Source organism: Xenopus laevis, chromosome 2L (assembly GCF_017654675.1).
Source record: "Xenopus laevis strain J_2021 chromosome 2L, Xenopus_laevis_v10.1, whole genome shotgun sequence".
NCBI lineage: Eukaryota > Metazoa > Chordata > Amphibia > Anura > Pipidae > Xenopus > Xenopus laevis.
In genome coordinates this window covers 107,540,158-107,559,468 of record NC_054373.1, presented here as the reverse complement: position 1 = coordinate 107,559,468, position 19,311 = coordinate 107,540,158, and the positions used below count along the sequence as shown (strand labels likewise).

Sequence of the window (19,311 nt, the reverse complement as noted above, 5' to 3'; positions counted from 1 at the left end):
ATGAACCCTCAGCATAGCCCCTGGAAACTTCTGACACACCCAGTGCCTAAGAACTACAGCCCCCTTAATTCATTTATACTCACATAATCTCTTAAATTGGGGATCATGCTGTTTTGTTCTCTCCCAACCCCTTAATTTCTATGAGCAATCAAGGGGCATTACAAGAGATGCCATGTGCCGTGCATGAATTTAAAGGGATAAGCTCATGCAGACATCTGGACTGAAATCCATTTTTCAAAAGAGCAAACTGATTTTTTTTTTTATATTTAATTTTGAAATCTTACATGGGGCTAGACATATTGTCAGTTTCCCAGGTTCCCCTCAGTCATGTGACTTGTTCTAATAAACTTTAATCACTCTTTACTGCTGCGCTGCAAGTTGGAGTGATATCACCCCCTCCCTTCCCCTCCAGCAGTCCATCAGCAGAACAATGGGAAGGTAACCCGATAATAGCTCCCTGATAGATCTGAGAACAGCAATCAGTAGTAAAAATCCATGTTTCACCGGGATTCCTTCAGTTACAGTGAGTAGGAGAAACAATGGCCTGTCTGAAAGCAGTTCCATCCTAAAGTGCTGATTCTTTCTGAAAGCACATGGCCAGGCAAAATGACTTGAGATGGCTGCCTACACACCTATATTACAATTAAAAAAACTACACTTGTTGGGTTAGGAATGAAATTTTACATGGTAGATTGAATTGTTTGCAGTGTAAACAGTGTAATTTAGAAATAAAAACTGCAAATTATTCCTCAGTGATCCACCAATTGATTTAGTTAGTCAGACTCTTCCACAGACAAATGGAGTAGCCATCTCCACCTCGGTAACATAAAATAACAAGAAAATCTGGAGAGTCTTGGCAAGTATGTAGTTTTATAATCGCACTACATGTTTCGGACCCAACTGGTCCTTCCTCTGGTATATAACATGCACCAGAGGAAGGACCAGTTGGGTCCGAAACATGTAGTGCGATAATAAAACTACATACTTGCAAAGACTCTCCAGATTTTCTTATTTTAATTTAGAAATAAAAACTATATCCTAAAAATCATGCAACTGGGAAATATAATTATAAGTAAATCCAACATGTCATGTTTCTTCTGGAGTTAGCTGCAGGAAATGTTCAAATAACACACATAAAAATGCTTCTTGTGCATGCATCTAGTGCCATTCCATAGTTACAGGAGCAGAAACACTGCCTGTCTATCACGTCTTCAGTAGCAAGTCATATTCCTTATATCTAACATCAAAATTCCACATACCACATAGCAAGGTAAAATCATGTTGGTATTCCTAATATGACACAGCCCTATTAAATACTTCTGTTTTGTAGGGAAATGCATTATTCATCATATAGCATTATTTCACATGGTTGTCCCACCTAAGTTTCTTTTAAAAGTGTTAAGCTTTTATTTTTATTTCCCAATACTTTCCTCCAGAGGATCTGAAACGTCAGCAAGCTGTCATACAAGTAGCACAAGAAGAGATTGTCCAATTGAACGTACAGCTAACACAATCACAAGCAGAAATGGAGAACATTAAGGCCGTAGCTACTGTATCTGAGAACACCAAGCAGGAAGCCATAGATGAAGTGAAAAAACAGTGGCAGGAAGAAGTCGCTTCACTTCAAGCTATCATGAAAGGTACCGCATGAGTTAGTTTATGGCAAAAATGGCTATAAGTAAAATGATCTGTTTGGTTAGCTGTCAGTATTGCATACTTAATATTTCTGTGCGCTGTCTCCATAAAGATCTGGCTCTATGTATAATAGATCTTTTTTTTTATTTAAAGGTTTTCTTTATTAACATTTTCAATTTTACAAAAAAGATTAGCAGAATAAAAGGGTAGGCAGATAGTTTAGGGAGAATGTTGTGATAGGCTCGCCCATTTTACAAGTGTTAACTATTGCTCTTGCCTACTGCAGTCAAACTGTTAAATGATCATTAGGCAGATTAGTCAGCTTTAAAGTGCTGCATTGTTTGTCCGTGGGTCTGCATGCCAACTGTTCCAGATTTTCCCAAACTTGGCAGGGCATCCTCGTTCACCGATGGGGGGTCCAGGGCTTTCAGTGTCTAATAGATCATGTTTGGGCAACTCTCCAGCTGGAAAGTTTCCTTATTAACCAGTAGCTTTAACATACTAAAAACATTCTAACTTGTAATTTTACTACACATTTCCATCTAATTGTGTACTCTAGCTTAATGACTAAATAATTTAAGGCTAGTAAATGTGCTTATTCCCTAAGGCAGTACATTAAATGTTATATTCGAAGTAGTTTTTACATTTAAAATTAGCTAAGGACGTTTTTGTAACACAGATGGGCACTTTGTGCTATCTGTCATATTTATCCCACCTAAAACATCATGTAAGTGGGGCATAAAGCTGTCAGATAAGTTTATGGGAAGCTTTTGTGAAGTGCTAAAACTTTGATAGACATGCAATAGAAATAGCCTATACATATATTGAGGTGTGAACAATATATAATGTAAAAAAGCAAATAAAAATCAGTTATACTGTTTTTTTCTGGTTACTTAGCCTTTTTAGCATTTTATCATATATGTCACTCACTGGGGAGAGCACTTGAGAAAGGAGGCTGTGCCTCCGAAACGTTGTGGAGATCTCAAATAAATTCCCACCTTTTAGCACGAATGCTATTGTGTGTGCCATCCGTTTTTTCTTATAATCTTATGTCACTCACTGAACTGCTATCCATGCCCATTAGTCAAGAGAAAGGACATTTAACATAACATAATGAAATTATTGTACAGCATTATACAGTTTTTGAATAATTAACTTCCATTATTCATTGTCATTTGCCATGTGCCATTTGTGGTGGATCTGGAGAGCCAAGGACCTCTAAATAAATGTAATGACCCCATCCTATTTAAAGGATACAAAGACTTACTTGCATTCGAGGGTTCGCTGCTATAAATATTTTAAACTGCTTTCCAGGCATAATCTAAGAGGAAGATTTAACAATTTTAGACGTCATTAGAAAAAAATGAACGTTATAAATAAACCCATGAAAAAATTGTGGCTTTTTTTTTTACGCAACTGCAGTTTTTAATTCATTAGCTTTTAGTTGTCGAGTTTTTATATTTGAATTAACTTTTAGTTTGTAGAGAGTGATATTCTGAGACAATCTGCAATTCGTTTTCATTCTTTATGATTCGTGGTTTTCGAGTTATTTAGCTTTTTACTCCGCTGCTCTCCAGTTTGCAATTTCAGCAATCTAGTTGCTAGGGTAATTTGAATTGATTTGAATAAGAAAGAATACGAATCAGCAGAAGATGGTGCCCTGGAGCTCTGCTGTGCTGCATTTTAGGGTCAGATTGTTTTTAAGGCTTTTTGATTTGTTTACTAATGCACAGTGAGGGGAGGGAGAGGAGGGGCAATGCCAGGCAGTTAAGGGGTTTTTTTTTGGTACGGGGGTTTAGTTCTCCTTAGGTTTTTAGTAGTTAGTATGATAGCAAATGTGCATTCACTGCAAAAGTCGCAGTAACTGTGTTTCAGTCTGATCTCTTCCCCCACTGCTATGGTCTCCATAATTTGGGAACCACTGCTCTAAACGAAAACACTGGTAAACAAACATAATGTATTTTCACAATGCACATCACTACATAAACAGAATGATCACACCTTGCTAATGTTACCTTTCTTCACAATGTATTTCCACTCAGACACTGTGCATGAATATGAACTTCAGTTCCATCACAGGCTAGAACAGGAGCGAGCTCAGTGGGGTCAGTACCGAGAGTCTGTGGAGAGAGAGATTGCTGAGCTAAGGAGGAGGCTTTCAGAAGGTCAGCAAGAAGAAAATCTGGAGAATGATATGAAAAAGGTATGCAGAGGATTTCTCATAAAAGCTTGGGCACCTCTAATGGAAACACTGTCGCTCTGTTGGAGGTGCAGACTAATAGGGCCCACACTCCGGTTGAAACAAACAATAGTATCTTGTGAAGGAAACCTCCAGCTGAGTGTTTGGACACTTACTCATTATGCACAGGCATGTGCCCTATCCTGGTTGCCTGCACTGGGTGCTCCCTCCTATGCAGGCAACAATGAGCTTGTGAAGACAGTTTTCCTTACAAAATACAATTCTTTCACCTCAGCTGAAGTGTGGTCTCTGTTAGCTCACACCTTAAGTGGAGGAAACAATTTTTGAATTTTGAGTGCCCTTTCACTGAAAACTGCACATAAAGGATTATTCAGATACAGCCATAATTATATGTTTATTCCTGAAAATAATTTTCAGGAATAAACATTGTTTTTAACAAATTTATGTAAAGCTGGGCAGGTTAATTCAACCAGTTTGACTCATGTTGTAATGATTTGAAATAGAGCATTTTTCTTTAAAATGAATAGGGCTTGTGTTGATCATACTTTTTGTCTATTGGTTTAACCAAGAAAAATCTATGGATTTTGTTATTTCTTGAGCTAAACAGGGCAAACGGGGACATTGAAGATGCTCCATACGTGGTCCTTGCGAGGTAGATAATTAGATTACGAGTACACATATTCTTCCCTTCACCTTTTGTTGTTTTTCATTAGCAGGAGTCCATTATGTAAAGATGAGGTTATCTGTGTACTGGTCGTGTAATTATGTACCTTGCAAGGACCAAACACGAAGTAGCTTCAGTTTCCAAGGTTTCCCAGTTCAAGAAATGGCTAAAACCATAGATTTTTTTTTTGTGATTAAAACAATCGACAAAAAAGTATGCTCAGTACAAGTACTAGGAATTCAACTGATGCTAAACAAGGAGGTATACTGTCCCTTTAATTATTAATATGGCTGATGATTACATTAGAGCAGGCATGTTAAGTTTTCTATGTGCTACTTTGTAGATGTAGATGATGAAAGGTTAATTAAGTTTAGAAAAAAACATATAAACAAGGAGACATATTGTGCAAAAAAAAAAAAGACCGTGCAAGGACATTATACTCTTTTAAATATAGAAGGAAATTGTCCCCTACTCAGGCCTGCAACCCTAACTCACCCTCAATGGGTTTGCTTACCAGCCAACCCTGGGGCCTCCAAAACATTAAGTGGTGTCTCTCCAGAGGCGGATAAACCAGGTTAAGGGCAAAAGTTGCTTGATTGATGGGGGTGGGTGTGAAGGATAAGAGCCGCAGTTTACCTGGATAGCCAGGCAGGCACCGAAGGACCAACTACATTGGTTGGTTAATCAGGGACTTCCTACCCGAAACCCAACTGTGTGTGTGTGTGTTAGATATGTCCTTTGGTGTGGCTTTTAGGCCTCCCGTTGAGCTATGCAAATGCATTCAAAGTGACTACTTGCATAAAAATTTAATCTGACAGCTTGCAGTCCCAAAGACGAATAGTATTCAAACCTGAATATAACATGCCATTATTATGTTGTTTTTAAATGTATTAGCACTATAATTTCATAGACAGATGGCAAAAGAAAAACTGAGAAGAACTTTAGAGGCTCTATCCAAATTTTGAAGAACAACATTAGCAGGCTGCTATTTTATGGGTGTATACTTCTTGTCACCCTGCTATTAAAGCTTTCTGTTATTTATAGCATCCAGGCTGGGATAGAACCTGCTTAATCACAGTAATATTATATAAGTGGGCTAGCCAGACTGAAACACTTTGTGTAAATTGTTTGACATTAATAAAGGCTTAGCACTCATTTAAATGTCAGTCATTAACTTCTGAAATGGTGTATAATGGGCGGTGTGGAAAATGCTTGTAGCCTCAGCATTAGCTAAAAAGTGAAACAAAACCTTCTAAAAATGATCGTAATTATTCTATAATGGTTTCAGCCATATGCTAATACAATTACAAAGATGCAAAAGGATTGTTAACATCAATAAAAATTCACCTTTAAAAAAAATGCATTTGCAATAAACTACAAAGTAAAAATTAGCCTTAATATATATGTATACAATAATCTGAATATGTTTCATTTTATATTTTAGCATTATGTGGATGATTTCAAGTGGTAATAGATGAATTGTTATTTCTTCCTTTTACAGATATGTAGGAAGCATTTTTATCATTTGAGATGCAATTTTAGTTAGCAGAAATGGCAATGCCAAACAATTCCTATCTGGGGATTTGCTGCCTACAGAAATAAATTTGTGGTGGTGCATGACCTCTGCCTAATGTGATTATGAGACAGAAGTATACAGGTTCTTAATCTTGACGCTGGGACCATATAGAGCCCTCCAATTCATTTAATCACCCTAATCGGCTTAATCCCTCCTCTTTTTAGGACGTTGCATTTCTTCATAATCTTGCCCTCGAACATGTGTTTTGTCAAATAACTGGCCAAGCAATTCCTTTGACAGCAGTAAGCCACAACATGCAGAGACATTTCCATCCTCTTGCTTGTATTACCTGTTACAAACAATGAAAAACCAAGTTTGGACCAAAGCAGCAGGCTGCTATTTTGGTTTCCCCTGCTTCTTGGGTAGGAAAATCTGCAAATGATGCCCTTAATTACTGTGCTGCCAGATACATTTTCAGAAGGATCAGCTAAAAATGACTGCTTGTCTGCTGAGCAATACCAGCCTCAAAATTCTTCAGTATTTGAAATAATACTTGATTTTGCACAATTATGGACTCAAAATATGTTTAATACAAAGCTCCAGTTTGTTTAAAGGAGTATGTGCCCAAAAATTTACTTTTGGTATGTTGTAGACGGTGATATTCTGAGACAATTTGCAGTTGTGCTTCATTTTTAATTTGGGGTTTTTGAATTATTTCACTTTTTGATCAGTAGCTTTCAAGTTTGCAATTTCAGCAGCTATTTTGTTGCTTGGGTCCAAATGACTTGACTAAAATATCAATAGGAGAGGCATGAATAAAAAGTTAAAGGACAACTTTACCCCCAAAATGAATATTTAAGCAACAGATAGTTAATATCAAATTAAGTGGCATATTAAAGAATCTTACCAAACTGGTATACATACTTATGTAAATATTGGCCTTTTAGATCTCTTGCCTTGAACCACCATTTTGTGATGGTCTGTGTGCTGACTCAGAGATCACCTGACCAGAAATACTATAACTGTAACAGGAAGAAGTGTGGAAGCAAAAGACACAACTCTGTCTGTTAATTGGCTCATGTGACCTAACAAGTATACAGTGGTGTGAAAAACTATTTGCCCCCTTCCTGATTTCTTATTCTTTTGCATGTTTGTCACACTTAATGTTTCTGCTTATCAAAAACCATTAACTATTAGTCAAAGATAACATAATTGAACACAAAATGCAGTTTTTAAATGAAGGTTTACGTTATTAAGGGAGAAAAAAAACTCCAAATCTACATGGGCCTGTGTGAAAAAGTGATTGCCCCCCTTGTTAAAAAATAACTTAACTGTGGTTTATCACACCTGAGTTCAATTTCAAAGGTTATAAAGCCATTTCTAAAGCTTTGGGACTCCAGCGAACCACAGTGAGAGCCATTATCCACAAATGGCAAAAACATGGAACAGTGGTGAACCTTCCCAGGAGTGGCCGGCCGATCAAAATTACCCCAAGAGCGCAGAGACAACTCATCCGAGAGGCCACAAAAGACCCCAGGACAACATCTAAAGAACTGCAGGCCTCACTTGCCTCAATTAAGGTCAGTGTTCACGACTCCACCATAAGAAAGAGACTGGGCAAAAACAGATTTCCAAGGTGCAAACCACTTTTAAGCAAAAAGAACATTAAGGCTCGTCTCAATTTTGCTAAAAAACATCTCAATGATTGCCAAGACTTTTGGGAAAATACCTTGTGGACCGACGAGACAAAAGTTGAACTTTTTGGAAGGTGCGCATCCCGTTACATCTGGCATAAAAGTAACACAGCATTTCAGAAAAAGAACATCATACCAACAGTAAAATATGGTGGTGGTAGTGTGATGGTCTGGGGTTGTTTTGCTGCTTCAGGACCTGGAAGACTTGCTGTGATAGATGGAACCATGAATTCTACTGTCTACCAAAAAATCCTGAAGGAGAATGTCCGGCCATCTGTTCGTCAACTCAAGCTGAAGCGATCTTGGGTGCTGCAGCAGGACAATGACCCAAAACACACCAGCAAATCCACCTCTGAATGGCTGAAGAAAAACAAAATGAAGACTTTGGAGTGGCCTAGTCAAAGTCCTGACCTGAATCCTATTGAGATGTTGTGGCATGACCTTAAAAAGGGAGTTCCTGCTAGAAAACCCTCAAATAAAGCTGAATTACAACAATTCTGCAAAGATGAGTGGGCCAAAATTCCTCCAGAGTGCTGTAAAAGACTCGTTGCAAGTTATCGCAAACGCTTGATTGCAGTTATTGCTGCTAAGGGTGGCCCAACCAGTTATTAGGTTCAGGGGGCAATTACTTTTTCACACAGGTTTGGATTTCTTTTCTCCCTAAATAATAAAAACCCTAATTTAAAAACTGCATTTTGTGTTTACTTGTGTTATCTTTGACTATCTTTGACTAATAGTTAAATGTGTTTGATGATCAGAAACATTTTGTGTGACAAAGATGCAAAAGAATAAGAAATCCGGAAGGGGGCAAATAGTTTTTCATACCACTGTAGATTGTTTGGATTGTTTGCGTGCACCATGAATCCTACAATCACTGGGGGCGGCCTTTATTTTTTTTAAATGGCAAATTTTTTTTATTTATGATTACCCAATGGCACATACTATTAGAAAAGTATATTATTATAAAAATGGTTTATTTACATGAAACAGGGTTTTACATATGAGCTGTTTTATGCAATATCTTTTTATAGAGACCTACATTGTTCGGGAGGTATAGTTATCCTTTAAGTAATAAAAATGATTAATTATAATACAATTGTAGAACAGAACAATAGTTTTTTGGCTGCTGGGTTAGTGACCCCCATTTGAAAGCTGGAAACAATCAGAATAAAAACTCAAATAATACAAATGCCAAAGATAGAATACCAATTGAAAAGTTGCCAAGAATTGGTTATTCTATAACATACTAATTGGTTATTCTATAACATACTAACTTAATGTGAATGACATTAATGGGATAATTAGGATTGGGGAAGTGGGCTATAGATGAAGGAAGAGAAAAGGGGTCAAGAGTGTACATGGGCTGTGGGTTAAGGTCCCCATAGACGCAACGATTCTTCTCGAACGACCAATTTTAGAGAAGTCCGACAAATCCTTCGAAATTATCGTGCGGTTAGCGGGATTCGAATGATCGTACATCTTGCGATTTTTCGGCCGACATCTGTCAGGAAATTGATCGGCCAGGTCAAAAAATCTATGTCGGTCCCAGTGCAATCTATCTATGTCTGCAGGGTCAAGCAGGCAGCTCCCTTGGTCTTTTTAGTTGATGGTAAATTCGTACGATCGTTCCGAGAAAATCGTGGTCTCACGATAAGGATCTGATCTCAACATCTATGGCCAGCTTTAATGTGCATGAAGGAACAAAAGCATGTAGCAATGAAGCAGTGGTGAAGTCAAAGGGCAGAGCGGTGACTCAGAGAATGTGTTGCATGCTAATTATGTGTGAAACATTGCAAAATCATTTGTGATAAAAAGACAGATTAGATAAGTGGAGTACACGAGACACTAGTACATGCTACATTTGTTTCCACTACAGGCCCAAGAAGATGCAGAAAAGCTTCGCTCTGTAGTGATGCCCATGGAAAAAGAGATTGGCACTTTAAAAGAAAAGTTGATAGAAGCTGAAGAAAAGATAAAGGACCTAGAGGCATCAAAGGTTGCATAACCTATGTAAAAAATCTACTTCTATTCCTGTTCATTTTTATGTTTCACTAAATCTTTGACATACTTTTTTTCACACTGACTTTACATCTTTGGTTGCTTATATTAGTTTTTATTTTTTTCTGTTACAAGGTTTCAGCTAAAATAAATCTATTACTTGTGTTTTGCCTAAATTTCTAGATCTGCATGCTCTCCTTTGCAGCTAGAGAATCATACATTAGACATGTTTGGGGCATGATAAATTCTACATTGGCAGCCAGCATACATCTCTATGCAACCTGAATGGTACAAAGTACTGAGTGGTAGTCTTCCCCAAGAATATTCTCAAAGTTCCCCCTTGCTTTTCACAGCTGTAGGTCCCTTGTTCTCAAATTTATATCTGAAAAGAACATGCTAGCAGTCCTATTCTGATATTGCCTAGCTGCTTCGTTTTTACTTTGTCAATTCATGATTTCTCAATTATGAAACCTGCTTGTGCAGAGGTTGTATGTCTAATGAATTTGCTACATTTTATATTAGTACTTGTAAATGATGCCCATATAAAATTACTTTACAATAAAATAGGCCCTTCTGCATAACTTCCATTATGTACCATATGTGTTGCAGGCTGTTTTTATGTTTTTTTTTTTTTACACTTGTTATATTTTTATTTGTCAGATGAAAGAGGTGAACCATTATCTTGAGGCAGAAAAGTCCTGCAGAACTGACTTGGAAATGTATGTAGCCGTCCTAAATACACAAAAATCTGTGCTCCAAGAGGATGCAGAAAAGCTGAGGAAAGAATTACATGAAGGTATTTGTACCTTGAATTTACTGCTGATTTTGTACAGAGATTTTCTAGGTTTAATCGTAACCACACACAGAAAAAAAAAAGCTTTTGTAAACCAGCCAACCGAGCAGTGCTGGTGTTGCTTCACACAGGTGCTGTATACAGAATTAAGTGCTTTTAGGGCTCTTACTCACTGGCGTTCTGACCTGCGCTCCCCTGCGTTTCGTTTTTTGGCGTTCAGCCGCAGGGTAGTGCAGGAATAGACGCATGTCATTATTTCAAATGGGGCTGTACTCACTCAGGCGCGTGTAGGCGCCGAACGCAGGTTGAGACACAACATGCTGCATTTTTCCTGCGTTCGGCGCCTACACGCGCCTGAGTGAGTACAGCCCCATTTGAAATAATGACATGCGTCTATTCCTGCGCTCCCCTGCGGCTGAATGCCAAAAAACGGAACGCAGGGGAGCGCAGGTCAGAACGCCAGTGAGTAAGAGCCCTTACATCTTGCAACAAGTCCTTTTTGTTTAAAACAAAATATATGTGGATACCATTAAATACATCTTCAGGGAATTCATTAAGAATGAATAGAAAAACATTAAGGGCAAATCCAAAAGAGGTGGCTAAAATCTGCATCAGGTGCTGCATACCTTGTGCAATTTGAGCAGCAGGGAAAAGCTTTTAGCACTTCTGTATGAAACTTTAGCAGGACTCTGGTTAGCCTTCTTTTTTAATGAGAGTGCAACTTAAGTTGGTTTCCTTTCTTTATGAATAAGCTTACGCTAAAGTCGTGAGGCTGTTTTCATTTTTAGGTTAGTTAGTTAGGTTAGTTACTGCCAAAGCAATAGCACTCTACTATCTAGAGATGCAGTAACAAAGACAGGGCTGATCGGCCACTGCACTCTGCCTGCAGGTTAAATAACATTGAATCAGATAGTACTTGTTATGCTTCAGATAGTCCAAATTGTTTAATCTGGTTTCACATTTTCTTTCCTGCTTTTTAACATGCATTTAATATTTTTAATAGTTTCACACACGCAGCACCCCTTTATTTGACTGCATAGGGCATCTACACATTGGGCTGTACAGAGTAGATTTTGTTTCTACTAAGCAGTTTAACATTTTGTAGGGAAATTTATTTCAACTATGCAGGGGATAACAATACCCAAATTTGTGAGAACGTTGGCTTACATTTGCTTGCCATAAAAGTTATTTGGAATTGAATGTATTCCCTCCTAATAGACGCCTGTATCTGCATATGTTAACATATCTTTATGTTGCTGTTTTTTTGGGTTTCTTTGATTAGTTTGTCATCTTCTGGAACAGGAGAGACAGCAGCACAACCAGCTAAAACACACCTGGCAAAAGGCAAATGACCAGTTTTTAGAATCCCAGCGTTTAATGATGCAGGACATGAAGCGCATGGAGGCTGTTCTCACTACAGAGCAGCTTCGGCAAGTAGAAGAAAGCAAAAAGAAAAACCAGGTGTGAATTGCCCACGTTTTGTGTAATCGCTATAAAAAAGTATTATTTTGAACAGGTATTAGACCAGCAAAAAAGCATGTATATGTTTGTGTAACCTGCCAGAGTGTGTTCATTACACTAGCTTTCACTGTTTTAAAATCTTTCTACGTCATATGAAAAAGTTTGGGATCCCCTCTCAGCCTGCATAATAATTTACTCCACTTTCAACAAAACAAGATGTTAATTTCCCAGGAACATCTGCGTACTGGGGTGTTTTCTGAACAAAGATTTTTAGCAAAGCAGTATTCAGTTGTATGAAATCAAATGTGAAAAACTGGCTGAGCAAAAATTTGGGTAGCCTTGTAATTTTGCTAATTTGAATGCATGTAACTGCTCAATACTGATTACTGGCAACACCAGATTGGTTGGATTAGCTCTCGAACTTCATAGGCAGGTGTGTCCAAACATGAGAAAAGGTAATTAAGGTGGCCAATTGCAAGTTGTGCTTCTGTTTCACTCTCCTCTGAAGAGCGACGGCATGGGATTCTCAAAGCAACTCTTATAAATTAAAAGGAAGTTGCTACTTTGAAATCTCAGCCAATGAGACGCAAAACTCAAAGAATTAAGAGAGGTTCCCAAACTTTTTCATATGACTGTAAGAGCTAAACTAGAGCATATTCGGTCTAAAAATGCACCTGCTTCTTTCCTGCATCCTCCCATCTAATCACCTTTGTTATATTCCTCATCATTTAATATAACCTTTCTACCTTTCCTGCTCTCCTTTTATTCCTCCCCTCCCCTTGTACTTTTTATTATTTCTAATCACGATGGAAAGTCACGGCTTTCTACATTTGGTGACCAGTAGTTTTCATATTTTGCATAGAAGAATGTATTTTACAGTAGACTGAATCCAAGTAGAATCCAAGAATTTCCATGAATTTAAAGCCACCCAGTACTTTTGAATAAGCAGCAGATCTTCAGTAGAAGTAATGTGGCCCTGTCAGATCATACAAGTAATGTGGCCTTACACATTTTAAACTGGAGTTTCTGGGCTTAAAGGACCAGTAACATCAAATTTTTTTTTTCAAAAATTCGTTAGTACATAACGAAAAAATAACACCAACACAAATTAAAATTTAAAATAGCAAAGCCTTTATTAAGAAATAACTTACAGAAACTCCACTTCCTGTCCTCTTCAGAAACGGCGAAAAGGCAACCATCCTTCCTGCAGCGCTCGATTTGTCCTCCCTGGCTAGCTCCAATATTCTACTGACAGCGTGTGAAGTGAGGTGAAGAGAGTTGAAGCTGCGGATCAAGACCCTGCGGGACCGACACATGAAGACCTTTCTGCTGTACGAGTGCAAGAAAACCAACTGGTGCAGGCAGCCAAAGATGCAGACAGTTTCCTGGGAGCAAGCGGTTTTCCCTCCACAGGCAGCGGAGCGCTGAGGTGTCACCCGGCTGACTGAGAAGAGAACCTGGCAGAGCGACTTCAGGAAAAACTCGGGTTCCGGTTGAGAGAAGCAGTCCTGATTCTGGATCTCTGTCCCCATGCCCTCCCGGTTGCACACAGTTGATCCCAGTATGAGACGACAGTAGCTCCACTGCGGCCGAGGAACCAGCTGGTCCGACGTGTGGCAGTTACTCGGGCGGTTACCATGACTACGAAGGCTCCGGCAGCAGCAGATTCCACTTATCCACCCGCTCCGACCTGCCGCCCGGCCCTTACTCCGCCTCCATCGCCTCCTCACAAGGCCCGGGCAAAGGCTCCGCCACGGTCAGCCGCAACCTCAACCGCTTCTCGGCCTTCGTGAAGAGCGGCGGGGAGGCTTTCGTACTGGGGGAGGCGGCGGGGTTCGTGTGTAACGGGGACAAGCTGTGTCCGGTGCAGGGGCCGGGCGGGCCTGAGTGGCAGGAGAATCCCTACCCGTTCCACTGTAACATAGACGAGCCCACGAAGCAGACCAAGTTCAAGGGCATAAAGTTACATCTCGCACCGACTCCTCCCCAGTCACACGGGGCTGCAGGTTCACCGCCGCTACAAACAGTTCGACTGGCTCTACGCGCGTCTCCTCTACAAGTTTCCCATCGTTTCGGTGCCGTGCATCCCGGAGAAACAGGCCACGGGGAGGTTCGAGGAGGATTTTATCTCCAAGCGCAGGAAGGGGCTGGTGTGGTGGATGGAACACATGTGCAGTCACCCGGTGCTGGCGCGATGCGAAGCCTTCCAGACTGGCCGTAAGTCTCCCCCTGTCCTTTCCCTCGCACTGAGCTGTGGAGATACTGGGATCAACTGTGTGCAACCGGGAGGGCATGGGGACAGAGATCCGGAATCAGGACTGCTTCTCTCAACCGGAACCGGAGTTTTTCCTGAAGTCGCTCTGCCAGGTTCTCTTCTCAGTCAGCCGGGTGACACCTCAGCGCTCCGCTGCCTGTGGAGGGAGAACCGCTTGCTCCCAGGAAACTGTCTGCATCTTTGGCTGCCTGCACCAGTTGGTTTTCTTGCACTCGTACAGCAGAAAGGTCTTCATGTGTCGGTCCCGCAGGGTCTTGATCCGCAGCTTCAACTCTCTTCACCTCACTTCACACGCTGTCAGTAGAATATTGGAGCTAGCCAGGGAGGACAAATCGAGCGCTGCAGGAAGGATGGTCGCCTTTTCGCCGTTTCTGAAGAGGACAGGAAGTGGAGTTTCTGTAAGTTATTTCTTAATAAAGGCTTTGCTATTTTAAATTTTAATTTGTGTTGGTGTTATTTTTTCGTTATGTACTAACGAATCTTTGAAAAACAAAATTTGATGTTACTGGTCCTTTAAAGGATAAAGTGAATATCAGGATATACTGTAGTAATTGGGGTCATCCCACAGGATACAGCATAGATAAGGAATCAGGAGAAGGCAAGATCAGTTAGCTCTATGGTCAGGAATTGGATCATACTTTGTTACATCAGGTTCTAAGGCCAGATTAGACAGGTTTCACCATTGTATGATCCTATTTTTGCGCTACACTAAAGAGACTTTTAGATTACTGTAATTAACAGTTTACAGATGTTCTAACCAGACCATTCTGGTTTTAATCCCTTCCCTTTGAACTTATTAACTCAGTTTTGTTCCTAGGTAGAGGAGCAAAGAACTAGAAAAAGAAAAGAGAAAGAGACCGTGCAAAAAGAAGAAGAATGCAGAAAAGTTATCCTGGAGGAATCACTTCCAAATCTAAAGCAAGAGGTTATTTATTTAAAATTAAACCTAAGTGAAAACCTTTGAACCTTTTGAAGTAGTTTTTCTATTATATGCTATAGTGAAAGTCTGGGGCCAGTTGTCCTGCTATTTTGAATGTTCTAAGATTTAAGTGTTCTCTAAGTTCCATTTTTTTCCTAATTATTCATTTTATATAGGATACACTTTGATTTTAAACTACTTTGTTCCCATATCTGTTTTTTTATATATTTTTTTTAACTCTATAATGTTTAACTGTGTAGATGAATTGACATAGCAAATTCAGACTGCTTAAATTGTTTATTTTCAGGAACTACTAAACAGTTTACATAGCTCAATACATTCATTAGATACAGACATTATGTTACATGAAGGGGATTCTTTTAATAAACAAGATGACTTGTTTAAAGATGGACTTCGAAGAGCTCAGTCCAGTGACAGCTTGGGAGCTTCTGGACCAATGCAAACAAAAACACTGGGCTACAACAACAAAGCAAAATCTGCTGGAAACCTTGACGAGTCCGATTTTGGACCATTAGTTGGGGCGGATTCTGTTTCTGAAAATTTTGACACCTCTTCCCTTGGTTCTTTGCACATGCCAAGTGGATTTATGTTAACCAAAGATCAGGAAAAAGCTATCAAAGCAATGACACCTGAACAAGAAGAAACAGCTTCTCTGCTCTCAAGTGTCACACAGACCCTGGAATGCACGCATGTTCCTCCATCTGGTTATCGACTTGTTAGTGAAACAGAATGGAACCTACTTCAGAAAGAGGTAAGCTTCTAGATAAAATATGATGGTTTAAGTACTGGACAGCAATGAACCAAGTAAATAATTGATAAGAGCAACAAAGTAAAATCATCAACTGTTTTGTTCAGAATATTGAACAGATTGTAACAGATTTTTAGTCTTCTTTTGTTGTCACCTTATAGTTCAGATAACTTGATGAGACAACCTGATGATTACTATAGGTGCTCACATGTTTGTTATAAGTATATTGGTAGCATATATTGATTCACATTATTATATTGCTTTTCTAAACTGCCTCTGTTGCAGCACTTATGATTTCTCCAAAATCCTTTTGGAAAACACTTTCACTTGCAACCCTTACACAACTTTGAATGGTAACCCAAAAATCCTTTCAGGGAACCCTAACCTCTAACCCTTTCACGGAAACACTTTTCTGTTAACTGGATTGCTCTGCTGATAATAAATTGCATATTGTAAGCTAAAAACACATTTGTGTAAAAAAAAATAGCTCTTTTTTTATTTACTAATATATATATATATATATATATATATATATATATATATATATATATATATATATATATATATATATATATATATATATATATATATATATATATATATATATATATATATATATAAAATAAATATATAAAATAAATATTATTTCTGTCCTTCAGCAAACAGATGGTCCAAGGAAGTGTTGTGTTCTTATCTCAGAATCCTCTGTTGTTACTTTTAGGTCCAAACAGCTGGGAATAAGCTGGGAAGGCGCTGTGATATGTGCTCAAACTATGAGAAGCAACTGCAGGGGATCCAGACACAGGAGGCAGAGATAAGAGACCAAGTAAGGACAGAAATATACACATAGGCTTCTTAGTTAAATATTTTATGTGTTTTGCATAGCATTTTGATCTAATATTTCTTTCTGGTGGCAGACGTAATGTAGAAAAATATGTTGTTTGCAATCTTCTTAATAGGAGCTTCGGGATAAACTTCAAGAGAAGCAGGATTTACTTGGGGGTGCCAATATGTTTGGCATCATCCTCCTTCCTGGCAGTGCTCCTTTTGGAAAAAATATGCCCCCCTGGGAAAAAATAGTGTGCTGCACCACTATTTTAGAAACGTTTTTCTTTTGATAAATGCATATTAAATCTATTGCAATTGCCTCTTTTGACTAGAGGTGCTGTGTTTGTTTTCCTATTGTTAAGGTTAAAAAACTACAATCTATGCTCCGTCAAATAAATGATCAGCTGGAAAAAACCCTAAAAGAGAAGAAGGATCTAGAGGATTATATGAAGCAAAATACAGAGGAGACAAGTACTCAGGTGTGTTCAGCTTTTTACTGTCCTGACACCAGGGAAAGGTAGGCATGTGCATGACATTGTATATCACCCAAAAATCTCCGGACTCTTTTTCTTTCTACATCTCTTTATAGAGGTATATTGATGTTCAGCATTCAAGAAGCCTAATACTTATATTTACCTCCATCTTAAGTATTGGAAGGGGAGAAGAAGAGCCTGAACTTATAATTATAAGGGATCTGGATTAAATTAAGAAGTGGCCACAAAGGCTGCAAGAAAACATCAGCTTTAGTAAACAATAATTTTTTTATGACTAAAAGCTGGCTTTTCTTCACACATCCTTTAATTTTCTCAATTATGGTTTTATCCCTTTAAGGCAGTGGTTCCAAACAATGGGTCTGTCTACCCCAAGGGGCATAAAGGGCAGTTGGAGTAAGATTTGGTGTGAACACTTCTTTAATGTTCTCGTTTTATTTTTTGAACTGTGGCTGAGCTGCAGATATAGAAATATTTATATGTTTGTAACATTTTTATCTGAGGGAGGCATGGCCAAATGTACGGCCTCAAATGGGGTTTAAACAAGGTAAATCTGAAAACCACTGCTTAATGTCACCCAGTTACACAAATCACAGCTACTCCCTCTGTACTTAAGATATTCAGTTTGTTGCCATTTATCATTTTTGAGCATTATTTTATTTAGGCACATTCATGCACAGAGCTTTGTCGTTGTTACAATTATGTCTTCTGAAATGTGTATAATTTTCTTCTCCTGTTTGGAACTAGATATCAACACTTACTCTCCGAACTAACCAGTCTGAGACTCTGTTAGCTGACTTACAACAGGCCTTCATGCAAGCAAAGAGAAATATTCAAGACCAAATGGTAATCTATCAGAATATAAGTGATTGTTTTCAGATAAGGCTTCATTGGATGTTGGATCCATTCAAGTGAAGAAAACAAAACACAGAGTGTGTGTTTTCTGCAATTCACCTGGAGATACTTTGTAAAATCACATGCTCATGAGCTATGACCATTTACACTGCTCTGCTATATATGTTTTTGTGTCCTTTTGTGACAATGTATTTTGAAGGGCTCAGGCTTCTAAAGTTCCAACCTTACGGTAATTTCATTCTAAGTTAGTTGTTTATATGTGCTTATGCATTAAGAGCAGGTCTGCCAGATCATCTTTCTACTGAGCACTTATAAAATGCACTCAGTTCATGGCCGTAATTGTATTTGCTGCTTTATTACGGTGCATATAAACAAACTGTTATCTGGAAAAATATTTTCTTGAAAGCAAGTTACAAGGAAAGATCTGATTTATTGAACATTTAAAGTTTCTTATTTCAGTATGATGAAGCTTATATTAAATATTCATTTTCGCCATAGTTCCCATTTAAGTTAGATAACATGCATTTGTTCTTTAAGGCTGTGCTAATGCATTCTCGTGAGCAAGTCTCTGAGGAGCTGTTGAGACTACAGAGAGACAATGAGAGCCTACAAGGAAAGCACAGCTTGCACGTTTCCCTGCAACAATCAGAGCATTTCAGCCTACCTGATACCAATGAGGTAATATACACTGAGGTGTATAGCCTTCTTATTTATTTAAATAAGAATCAGTATCAGTGCCCATTTCTTTGCCTTACCCCCAGTGTTCTACCTTGCACGATTTAATTAATTCCATGGGTTGTAGGAGCTCCAGAATCTTGTGTTGAAATATCGTGAGGATATTATTAGTGTCCGGACTGCAGCAGACCACCTTGAAGAGAAACTGAAGGCAGAAATCCTTTTCCTGAAAGAACAAATTCAGGCCGAGCAGTGTCAGAAGGAAAACATTGAAGATACTCTACAAATTGAAATAGAGAATTGCAAAGAAGAGATAGGTAAGCCTTGAATTGATTTTATATTCTCTTTTTTTTTTCCTCTTAAATACACCGTAATGTATTTGGGTGTAACTTGGTTACAAAGGGCATTTCTTATCTACAGGTATGTATTTCCATTCATAAATATGTATAACCATTCTCACTAAAATACAATATTCACCTTCTTTGTTATCTGAGTTTTTACTCTTATCCTTTTCTTTCTTTTTCTCCTGTCACTGATC

General features: G+C 38.6%; 1 protein-coding gene across 2 annotated transcripts in view; it reads left to right on the top strand.

The window, feature by feature from the left end:
• rabep1.L (rabaptin, RAB GTPase binding effector protein 1 L homeolog) overlaps window positions 1-19,311 on the top strand; it is a 42,118-nt gene that overhangs the window by 15,997 nt on the left and 6,810 nt on the right. For both annotated transcript variants that reach the window (XM_018247010.2, XM_018247009.2), the window contains exons 3-14: window positions 1,437-1,640; window positions 3,678-3,838; window positions 9,586-9,705; window positions 10,368-10,503; window positions 11,783-11,961; window positions 15,054-15,161; window positions 15,463-15,927; window positions 16,646-16,750; window positions 17,115-17,231; window positions 17,991-18,089; window positions 18,636-18,776; window positions 18,901-19,090. In XM_018247010.2, coding sequence (XP_018102499.1) covers window positions 1,437-1,640; window positions 3,678-3,838; window positions 9,586-9,705; window positions 10,368-10,503; window positions 11,783-11,961; window positions 15,054-15,161; window positions 15,463-15,927; window positions 16,646-16,750; window positions 17,115-17,231; window positions 17,991-18,089; window positions 18,636-18,776; window positions 18,901-19,090 — 2,025 coding nt within the window. The remainder of the gene's footprint in view (window positions 1-1,436; window positions 1,641-3,677; window positions 3,839-9,585; window positions 9,706-10,367; window positions 10,504-11,782; window positions 11,962-15,053; window positions 15,162-15,462; window positions 15,928-16,645; window positions 16,751-17,114; window positions 17,232-17,990; window positions 18,090-18,635; window positions 18,777-18,900; window positions 19,091-19,311) is intronic.